The sequence below is a fragment of the Lactuca sativa genome, chromosome 6 (assembly GCF_002870075.4).
Source record: "Lactuca sativa cultivar Salinas chromosome 6, Lsat_Salinas_v11, whole genome shotgun sequence".
Classification (NCBI taxonomy): Eukaryota; Viridiplantae; Streptophyta; class Magnoliopsida; order Asterales; family Asteraceae; genus Lactuca; species Lactuca sativa.
Genome location: NC_056628.2, coordinates 28752840 through 28765016, shown reverse-complemented (window position 1 = coordinate 28765016; position 12177 = coordinate 28752840). Strand labels below are relative to the sequence as shown.

Here is a 12177-nt window from a genome sequence, read left to right as displayed (position 1 = left end):
TGGATATTATTATATGTATATGGATCTCACGTGACTTTATTTATCTGAAAATTATTTGTGTGCATGGTTTACCATAAAGTGTCCGATCATCTATACTAGTTGCCTAGCAACATGTTTGACACTATTATTAGAGTCAGTTATGCAGCTCTATTAGACGACATGACAGACTCCCTCCATCCCAGATTAAATGTTCATATATTTTTTTTGTTCTAAAATTATAGTTTACTTCTAAAAATAAATATCATTTTTACCAATATACCCTTCTTTATTAGTTAAACTATCATTAAATTAAATGCAACTACCATGAAATTAAATACAACAAAAGGTTTCAATTGTTTTTTTATTTAATAAAGTTAGTAGTAATTAATGTTTCCTTAATCTGAGTGTTTTTTGTCTTTAGATAATAAATTTGACACGGAAGGAGTATTAAATTGTGATTTATAATTTTAATGTAATTTCAATGGCGGTTTTGTTTGGTGTTCCGATGTGACACCGACAATACCTACTTTTCCTGTAGGTATTAGAAAATTTTCCGATTTCTTTTTTCTTTTTACCTATTTTTCCTGCACTGGCAACACCTTCAACCTCGGTAACACATAATTATGTATTTTTGCGTTTGCCACTGTGTAATTTTGTCTTGCAAATTTCTCATGATGTCCAACACATACATGTTTTGTTTTGTCTTGCAAATGGGGGTGAGATACTGTTACCGGTGGGTGGGAGCATTTTCCGCATTCGTATGCTCAAAATAATCGAGCTTTAAGTTTTCATTTCAAGTCTAAGTGTATAACATATTAGGTTGATTAACTTGGTGGTGAAAAAAATTGCATGTAGCACTTGGTTAAGGTCTTTGGATGAATCTCGAGCTTTGTGTAGCACATTACAATGCATGATGGTATCTCACATCATTTGTGTTTCATATATGATTGAAAACAAAATCACAATACTAAATATTCTATTTAAAACCTTGGATTCATTGTATTGGAAAGAAAAGAGTGGTATTATCTTTTTATACAATTTACTTAACTAAATTTTAATTTAACACATGAAGAGGTTCAATAGGAAAATAATCATTAAGATAAGTAAGCAACCGAGTATATTGAATATAAATTATTCGTTGACTTGAATGAGGTCTATGAAGTATGAACTAGATGAGAAGTGGAATTCATCCATAGCTTAGTCTCTAATGCGTCGCTTGATTGGGGATTTATTATTAGTTTTTTTTGTTATTATTATTTTTTAAGATCACTTGTGTTTTGTTATATAGTATTAGTCAATGGTTACGGTTCTAAGACATATAATGACTGTTTCTCAAGGCTTAATTTATTGGTTGGTATAGTTGGATATCATGGAATGTGTCATCTCTCTTGTGTTACATATATTTCAAATAAAATTATAAAAATGATCCATACGATTTGTATTGTTTTAGAAAATACATTTCTAACCTTGAAAAAATAGGATAAACATTTTGACTATATTTTATTTAGTATTTGGTCCCTTGAAAAACTGAAAAAACTAATATCGGTTTCATATGTTTATTTTTCATTTTTTAAAGTTATTATTGATAAATATAAAAATAGGGCCCACATACTCTCTCTCTCTCTCTCTCTCTCTCTCTCTCTCTCTCTCTCTCTCTCTATACAAAATCGACGTGAATCTCAATCTCCTCCTACCTAGAGTTGGCAAAAATCAACCCAACCAGAACCCGACCCAAAATTAATAGGTTGGGTTGAGCTTTTCAACCCATTTAGGATAAATGAGTCAACCCATTTAATTAAATAGGATGTGTTGCGTAAATGTTATCAACCCGTTTTCAACTCATCAACTCATTTAACTTTAATATATATTTAATTAATAATTATTTAAATATTACCATTTATTAATCTAAGTATTAATTTATAAGTTACAATGTCGTATTATTATTTATATTTTAAAAAATGCAATCCTAATTGTTATCTTTTTTTCTTTGTGCCAACAACACTAGTCATTCTTCAAAATCATTTCACAATTACATGTTTTTAATGTTATTTGAATAATCTTTTTTATATTTATGAATTAGGATTGTGCTTTTATTGTACTTTGGAAGTTTATTTAAGTTTTAAACTAATTTAAGTGGTGTAATATTTAGTTAATTTATTTATTTTTTTATTTTAAATGGGTTAACCCAGGTTTAACTCATTTATTTAATAGGTTGGGTTGAGAATTACATAAACAAATCAACTCGATGACAACCTATTTATCTAAAAAGTTTGGTTGTGTTGGAAATATCTACCCATTTAAATAAAAATGTTGGCTTGAATTGAAATCAGATTTCAACTCAATTAATAAATGGGTTGAACCCGAACTCAACCCAGGTCGACTCATTGTCAGCTCTACTCCTACCCTCGATCTCGTTGTTTACTTAGGGTTAAAATCAATTTGACTCATTTCAGTTAGGGTTGATTTTTTATAAGATAACTAAGAGATCTAAAGAGGGCAAAACCGTCAACCAGACGGAGTCCTGTGATTCAGTATTATGAAACGCATCAACCTCCCTTCTTCCTCGCTCAAATACCTTTGATACATAAACACTTTCGAAAACTCATCTTCCACCACCCTATCAACATTTTGCACAAAAACCTCTAACTCCGCCTCCTCCCTGTTCCACCCCATAACTCCGCCGTGTTTTTCTCTCCCTGCTCAACTAATATTAAACTCAATTTAATTATAATAATAATAATAATAATAATAATAATAATAATAAAAAGAATAACGAGACTCATAAATAAACTTTATAAAAAGAGCTTCCCTGTTGTGAAAAGAAGTGAGCTTTTTCATTTGTTACAAAAAACTTAGTGAACGGAATTCCTTATTGTGAAGCTCTTAAATAAACGAAAAGGAAATTTGGTGGATTCAAAAGAAAAGGATATTGTATCCTAGTGGCATGAATGTCATTCAACTAAATTTTAAAATAACACATGAGGAGGAGGAGGAAGTTCAAATTAAGATAAATAAGCAACTGCGAATATTGAAGATAAATTAATTGTCGACTAGGATGAGGTCTATGAACTAGATGAGAAAAAAAATCCGAAGCTTAGAGTGTAATGCGTTGCTTGATTGGGGGATTTAATATATTTATTATTATCTTTTGTGTTATTTGATTTTTATTTGATTATTTTTTAAGATCACTTGTGTTTAGTATTATATTATACTAGTATTAGTGAAAGGTTATGGTTCTACTACATAAATAATAATGTTTGTTTCTCTCTCAAGGCTTTATTTAATTGGTTGGTGTATGTAGTTGTATATCATGGAATGTCTCACAATTTAAGTATTTTGTCCAAACTGTTCAAAAACTGTAGTTTTAAACTGATAATGGTTTACATACAACAATATTTTAAATCTAATAAATTGTGTATAATATATTAAAAGTTAAAGACATAACTTTATAAGTAGAAGTAAAGATATTATTTTAAAATTGAAATTTAGTTTATTTATGATTACACATTAGGTTTGATATTTATTAACCAGCTTATAATCATTATTAGAAAGACATTATAATTTATCACTTTTAACTATTTACAAAATATTTTTTGGGTTGTTTAAGTTAAACTAAAATTTATATTTAATTTGACCATGTAATGTTATATTTAAATTAATAATTTATGTATTTTATACAAATTGTTCCAAAATTGTATCTTTAAAATGATAATGGTTTATATCCAATACTATATGAAAACTAATATATTAAGTATAATATGTTAGTTAAAAAAACATAACTTTATAAGTAGAAGTAAAGATATTATTTTAATATTGAAATTTGGTTTATATATAATTACATTTTAGGTTTGATATTTATGTAACCTTATTAACCAACTTATAATTATTATTAGAAAGAAATTGAAAAGTCATGGGAGTTTAAAATGAATGTGGTGAAAGGAAAAATGCATGGGAGTTTCAAATGAATGTGGTGAAAGGAAAAATGATTCATTTATAATATATTATGATATGATATGATATGATTACGATATGATTATGATTATGATTATGATATGATATGATATGATGATATGAAGATATGATATGATGATGTGTTGAACTTATAGAGTGTGTGATTTTCTTGGAATGAGATTATTTGATTAATTATTTTGAAGGTGAAAGGGTGTGGGGGTTTCAAATGCATGAGGTGTTGACAAATTTTTATAGGGGTTTCAAATGCATGAGATTCAAGAAAAAATCTAGTTTTATAAGTATGTATGATTCATGTCGATCTATATGTTTGCGGTTTATGAAATGATGCATACATTTCGAACAATTAAGAAATCTACTAACGAACGTATCAGTAAATGTTTTACTTTCCTATACCTATTCCCTCTTTTAAAGATAGATTTTTTTTACTCACCATTCTATTTTTATCTCACATACCACTATCCACTCTAGGTTTAACTATTTTCAATGAGGTTAGCAAATAAAACTTTATCACAGATTCTCTATAAATGTCCACGTGTATAGACTTTGGAATTTCATTTATAATTTTTTTTTTGTTTATTCACCACTATTTGTCCTTTTACTTTTAGTCAAATGGCAAAAAATACCCCTTTCATTATAGTCATGTTTTTTCTTTTTCTGTTTTGACTAATGCTATAAGTATCATTTTCTTTTCCAAACTGCGGTGGGGTGGAGGGGGGGGGGGGGGGGGGTTTCGGCCTAGGTGGCACTAGAGGTGTGGTCTATACCGCGTCCACTCCCATCAGTCTAAGATATTATAAAGTGATGTGTAGTTAATAAGACCATTTGGAGGTTCCACTATTTCAGTGGAATCGAATAATTCCAACCAATAACCCAGTGATTCCAACGATGAATCATTAACCAGACATGTATATGTTTATTACCCCTATATAAGTCCACCGTGATCACAAGAGGACTATGGCAATGTGTTTAATTAGGTGTTGAAAAATGGATATTATTATATGTATATGGATCTCACGTGACTTTATTTATCTGAAAATTATTTGTGTGCATGGTTTACCATAAAGTGTCCGATCATCTATACTAGTTGCCTAGCAACATGTTTGACACTATTATTAGAGTCAGTTATGCAGCTCTATTAGACGACATGACAGACTCCCTCCATCCCAGATTAAATGTTCATATATTTTTTTTGTTCTAAAATTATAGTTTACTTCTAAAAATAAATATCATTTTTACCAATATACCCTTCTTTATTAGTTAAACTATCATTAAATTAAATGCAACTACCATGAAATTAAATACAACAAAAGGTTTCAATTGTTTTTTTATTTAATAAAGTTAGTAGTAATTAATGTTTCCTTAATCTGAGTGTTTTTTGTCTTTAGATAATAAATTTGACACGGAAGGAGTATTAAATTGTGATTTATAATTTTAATGTAATTTCAATGGCGGTTTTGTTTGGTGTTCCGATGTGACACCGACAATACCTACTTTTCCTGTAGGTATTAGAAAATTTTCCGATTTCTTTTTTCTTTTTACCTATTTTTCCTGCACTGGCAACACCTTCAACCTCGGTAACACATAATTATGTATTTTTGCGTTTGCCACTGTGTAATTTTGTCTTGCAAATTTCTCATGATGTCCAACACATACATGTTTTGTTTTGTCTTGCAAATGGGGGTGAGATACTGTTACCGGTGGGTGGGAGCATTTTCCGCATTCGTATGCTCAAAATAATCGAGCTTTAAGTTTTCATTTCAAGTCTAAGTGTATAACATATTAGGTTGATTAACTTGGTGGTGAAAAAAATTGCATGTAGCACTTGGTTAAGGTCTTTGGATGAATCTCGAGCTTTGTGTAGCACATTACAATGCATGATGGTATCTCACATCATTTGTGTTTCATATATGATTGAAAACAAAATCACAATACTAAATATTCTATTTAAAACCTTGGATTCATTGTATTGGAAAGAAAAGAGTGGTATTATCTTTTTATACAATTTACTTAACTAAATTTTAATTTAACACATGAAGAGGTTCAATAGGAAAATAATCATTAAGATAAGTAAGCAACCGAGTATATTGAATATAAATTATTCGTTGACTTGAATGAGGTCTATGAAGTATGAACTAGATGAGAAGTGGAATTCATCCATAGCTTAGTCTCTAATGCGTCGCTTGATTGGGGATTTATTATTAGTTTTTTTTGTTATTATTATTTTTTAAGATCACTTGTGTTTTGTTATATAGTATTAGTCAATGGTTACGGTTCTAAGACATATAATGACTGTTTCTCAAGGCTTAATTTATTGGTTGGTATAGTTGGATATCATGGAATGTGTCCTCTCTCTTGTGTTACATATATTTCAAATAAAATTATAAAAATGATCCATACGATTTGTATTGTTTTAGAAAATACATTTCTAACCTTGAAAAAATAGGATAAACATTTTGACTATATTTTATTTAGTATTTGGTCCCTTGAAAAACTGAAAAAACTAATATCGGTTTCATATGTTTATTTTTCATTTTTTAAAGTTATTATTGATAAATATAAAAATAGGGCCCACATACTCTCTCTCTCTCTCTCTCTCTCTCTCTCTCTCTATACAAAATCGACGTGAATCTCAATCTCCTCCTACCTAGAGTTGGCAAAAATCAACCCAACCAGAACCCGACCCAAAATTAATAGGTTAGGTTGAGCTTTTCAACCCATTTAGGATAAATGAGTCAACCCATTTAATTAAATAGGATGTGTTGCGTAAATGTTATCAACCCGTTTTCAACTCATCAACTCATTTAACTTTAATATATATTTAATTAATAATTATTTAAATATTACCATTTATTAATCTAAGTATTAATTTATAAGTTACAATGTCGTATTATTATTTATATTTTAAAAAATGCAATCCTAATTGTTATCTTTTTTTCTTTGTGCCAACAACACTAGTCATTCTTCAAAATCATTTCACAATTACATGTTTTTAATGTTATTTGAATAATCTTTTTTATATTTATGAATTAGGATTGTGCTTTTATTGTACTTTGGAAGTTTATTTAAGTTTTAAACTAATTTAAGTGGTGTAATATTTAGTTAATTTATTTATTTTTTTATTTTAAATGGGTTAACCCAGGTTTAACTCATTTATTTAATAGGTTGGGTTGAGAATTACATAAACAAATCAACTCGATGACAACCTATTTATCTAAAAAGTTTGGTTGTGTTGGAAATATCTACCCATTTAAATAAAAATGTTGGCTTGAATTGAAATCAGATTTCAACTCAATTAATAAATGGGTTGAACCCGAACTCAACCCAGGTCGACTCATTGTCAGCTCTACTCCTACCCTCGATCTCGTTGTTTACTTAGGGTTAAAATCAATTTGACTCATTTCAGTTAGGGTTGATTTTTTATAAGATAACTAAGAGATCTAAAGAGGGCAAAACCGTCAACCAGACGGAGTCCTGTGATTCAGTATTATGAAACGCATCAACCTCCCTTCTTCCTCGCTCAAATACCTTTGATACATAAACACTTTCGAAAACTCATCTTCCACCACCCTATCAACATTTTGCACAAAAACCTCTAACTCCGCCTCCTCCCTGTTCCACCCCATAACTCCGCCGTGTTTTTCTCTCCCTGCTCAACTAATATTAAACTCAATTTAATTATAATAATAATAATAATAATAATAATAATAATAATAATAAAAAGAATAACGAGACTCATAAATAAACTTTATAAAAAGAGCTTCCCTGTTGTGAAAAGAAGTGAGCTTTTTCATTTGTTACAAAAAACTTAGTGAACGGAATTCCTTATTGTGAGGCTCTTAAATAAACGAAAAGGAAATTTGGTGGATTCAAAAGAAAAGGATATTGTATCCTAGTGGCATGAATGTCATTCAACTAAATTTTAAAATAACACATGAGGAGGAGGAGGAAGTTCAAATTAAGATAAATAAGCAACTGCGAATATTGAAGATAAATTAATTGTCGACTAGGATGAGGTCTATGAACTAGATGAGAAAAAAAATCCGAAGCTTAGAGTGTAATGCGTTGCTTGATTGGGGGATTTAATATATTTATTATTATCTTTTGTGTTATTTGATTTTTATTTGATTATTTTTTAAGATCACTTGTGTTTAGTATTATATTATACTAGTATTAGTGAAAGGTTATGGTTCTACTACATAAATAATAATGTTTGTTTCTCTCTCAAGGCTTTATTTAATTGGTTGGTGTATGTAGTTGTATATCATGGAATGTCTCATCTCTCTTGCGTTACATATATTTTATTTGTTATACAAATAAGCTAAAACGAACAACATAAATCATGCTTTAGTTCTGGTGAATACAAGTGACTTTTTAAGATGCAATTTGATTAAATATATCTAAACCCAAAACATGATGCTTCATGATATATCAATTATCAATTGGCAAGTCTAACTTTCTAGTTTAGCTTTACAAAGATTAAACACACGGAAATATAAAAAAACAACATAACAACTTTTTCAACCTCATTTTCTCACCATGAGCAAGACAAACTATTACAATGAACGTTTATACAAAAACGAAAAAAAAAAATAATAATAATAATAATAATAATAATATAAAATATTATATTACCTTTCTTTTAAATTTAGAATTAAAAATTCTCAAGAAGCGAATGTAGTTTGGGGACCCGCCTCCTAAACAAAGGCTCCAACCGAAACGAAGGAATTCCAGTCTGCCATCTTTTCGTATCAAACATCTCATTCCATGCCTGAACTATTTCATCAATCTTGAAACTCAATCCTACAAATTTCAAATTACAAATCCAATCAAAAAAACATTTACAATTTTTATTTAAAAAAACAATTTATTTACCTTGCAAAGCTGTTCCATTTGAGCAGTGATTCTTTATAATGACAGTAATATCAGTAGGAGAAGCACCAGCAAGTTCAAATTTCTCGATCGAAACCTCCAAACATTCCTCCCATGATCCCAAACACATCTTCCATTCAACAACAGATCTCTCATAAAGCAACGTCCCCCATAAGATATAGATCTGAGATCTTATATTCACAGCTTGTTCCAAATCTTCATCGTTTGATCCATCTTTAACATCGACAATCCCTTCCAGACCTAATTTCTCTAATTCGGTCTTATGTTCTTCGCATAGACTCAATCCATTCAGCCTCCTTTCTTCCGATTCTTCCCACATCTGCATTCCCCTTTCCATGTTTTCTTCAGCTTTGTTGTATAGCTCCAGGATTCTTGAAGAAGATGTTGAGTTTAGTGAATCGGTTTTGGATCCGAGTGCGTAACACCATGAGAGCTTTGCTTCTTCGAATTGTTGTTGTCCGAGTGCCAGGTGTCCTTCGTAGAAGTCAGGTTTGACTTGTGTTGACTGTTCGTATCTTTCCCCTGCTTTTTCGTATTCTTTTTGGGAGAATTCGAATCCGATTTGGACTTGTTTTGATATTGATTCTTTGGTTGTGTTATCGTCTTCTGTAATGACAATCGATTTTCTTGCTTTGTTCATGTGGACGTTGCCTAGGTTGAACAAAGCTAAAGCGGACATTTCTTGGAATTTTGATCCAGCTATGTCGAAAAGGTTCTGGGAGCTTTCTGTTGTGATTGTATCTTCCATTGCTTCTGAGTAAATCTCCATTCCGAGTTCATGAAGATCTAAATATGGATCTGTGTCGAATCCCACATGGCTCTTGAAGAGTCTTGAGAACTGGACAATCCATTCCTCTTTGGAATTCGTGATTCCTTCTTCTGATTTTCCCTCAGAAACAATGGGGAGTTGTTCGTTTTGGAAGAGCTCGTATGTTGGTTCTTTATCTGGAGTAACTTCTACTAGGTAGAGTTTGAAAGTACCTTGAGGATCACTTGAAGTTTCTGCAGATCTCAGCTCAGGTGTTGTTATAATGGTGATTAGATCTCCTTCTCGATCTTTGTACTTGATAAGAACACCATGTAAGGAAGGAAATCTGTCGCGAATTATCTGCCTCACGAATCCAATGCTACAATCAACAGGTAGCTGTGCCCACCTTATATCATCTCCAAACACCAGTTTCACTGCCTTCTTCATCACTTTTTCTTCTTTAACGATCTTCTTATCATCCTCCATCGCCACCTTCTTATCGATTCTCTTCTTTTTACCTCGGTTTACCTTGTTGTCCTTAGGTTTCTCCATGTTTTTCCCCCTGTTGACTTCTTCAACCTTCTTATTCTCAAAACCATTGGCATCATTATTTTGTGTCGGAGTTCGATCAGATCCTGATGCTTTCTTCTGTTTCGTTACTTTTTCAGCCGCAGCCTGTAACTTCTTCTTACCGGAAGGTTTCCCCATTTCTACTCCAAATAATTAGCTCGAAAGTCGAAACCCCAAAATCTGAATTCCCTCGTTCCACCGCAAAACACCGAAACCCTAAGCTTGATAATTGCAACAACCCTGCCTCACACACGTACAATTGAACTATTAATCAACTCGATGCAAAGCCTTTCGAGCATAAAATTCAGAAAACACCGATAATAATAAGGAAAAAAAAAATACAGGATGAAGACGAAGAAGAAGAAGAAAAACGGGGGGAAATAAATCTACACGAATGTGTTTCCCTCTCAATCCTTATACATCTGAAACCCGAATCGATTTTAAAGAGGCGGGTTTTTGGAAGAATGTTTTGGATTGAGGAGACGAAGAAACAGGGGAATTTTTGGCATAAAGAAATGATTATGTGATTAATCAATGGAGGAAACTGGCAAAGATGCGATGCTTGATGGAAACGACAATGCGCGCCTGAAGGACCCCACTCTTACCGACCGATCCTAAAACATATACAATTTTGCATTTCATAAACTCAATTTTGAACGAGTTTTTAAAATAAAAAATAGAGATATTATGCTCAAAATATATTATCAACTAATTACTTTAACTTTTATTTATTTAATGATTGTATTTGTTGTTTTAAGTAAATAGAAAAATCATTTATCTTTTGTCTATTTAAATGTTTAGTGTCAATTTTTAAGTAAAAGTGTGCAACAATTAAAGACTTAAATGACTTAAAGTTATTAGTTCTTTTATGTAAAGTGATATATTAGAAAATGTTTGTGTTTAGATTGTATCAAGAATTAAACACTTAAAGTTTATTAGTTTTGGTAGGAGTTAATGAGTTTACTCTCAAACATATATTCTGAGTATATTAACTTGTTGTTCTACAAAAATAGGGAACCTTTTTGGAAAAAAATTGATGCCCTAAGGCCTTGTGGTATACATACCACGAAGGCAATCGTGGTCTATGTGGCAACGAGCATGGATCGTGCACACCATCCCGACGTTCCGTGGTCGGGCGTGGTCGTGCTTCTTCGTGTTCCCGGCGACGGATTCAAACGAAAAAGTTGATTGGGTGTTCGATTTTTTGGCCGTTGAACGGCTATTTTGGTCGTTTCTTTTTTTTTTCAAACTCAATTTACTAATTATAAATAAAACTTCTATTATACCAAAATTTACACCCCATTCTATTCTCTAAAACCACAAAACACATACACATGGATCCCACAATACATATGGAATTTTTAAAAAAATTTGACTCGGATGACGACGTAGAATTCGTCGAGACATTCTTCAATGTTGTGCAACACGTTCACACCGAAGAAAGTTCGAATGCAGCGCGTACAAGGGCGGTCGTCAATCGTGATCGCCAAGTCGCACACGACTTATTGGTACGTGATTACTTTGCTGATAATTGTCTTTATAATGACAACTCGTTCGAACGTCGTTTCCGTCTGAATAAGGCTATATTTTTATGTATTAGTAATGCTTTAGAATCTCGTTATGATTTTTTCAAACAAAAACCCGACGCTAGAGGAAGAATGGGTTTTGGTAGTATACAAAAATGTGCGACTGCTCTTAGGTATTTGGGATACGGTATAACATTTGATGCATCTGACGAATACTTGAAAGTATCCGAGAGGACCGCAGTTGAATGTGTAGATTGGTTTTCTGCATGTGTTTATGAGGTTTTTCACGAAGAATATTTGCGTAAACCTACTCAACGTGATATTGAGAGATTATATTCGGCTCATGAAGAGAGGCATGGATTTCCTGGTATGCTTGGCAGTCTAGATTGTACGCATGTGGCTTGGGAAAAATGTCCAACTGCATGGCGTGGTCAGTTCACTCGAGGAGATATAGGTGAACCAACTATCATCCTAGAAGCTGTTGCATCTCAA

General features: G+C 31.6%; 1 protein-coding gene across 1 annotated transcript; it reads right to left on the bottom strand.

The window, feature by feature from the left end:
* Nucleotides 1-8349: 8349 nt before the first annotated feature.
* On the bottom strand, nt 8350-10754 carry LOC111895164 (protein PHOX1). The gene is made up of 2 exons (XM_023891262.3): nt 8824-10754; nt 8350-8751 (listed from the first exon to the last, which is right to left on the bottom strand). The coding sequence occupies exons 1-2, from the start codon at nt 10295-10297 to the stop codon at nt 8603-8605; spliced, it is 1623 nt and encodes a 540-aa protein (XP_023747030.1). The 5' UTR covers nt 10298-10754; the 3' UTR covers nt 8350-8602.
* Between the last annotated feature and the right edge of the window lie 1423 nt (nt 10755-12177).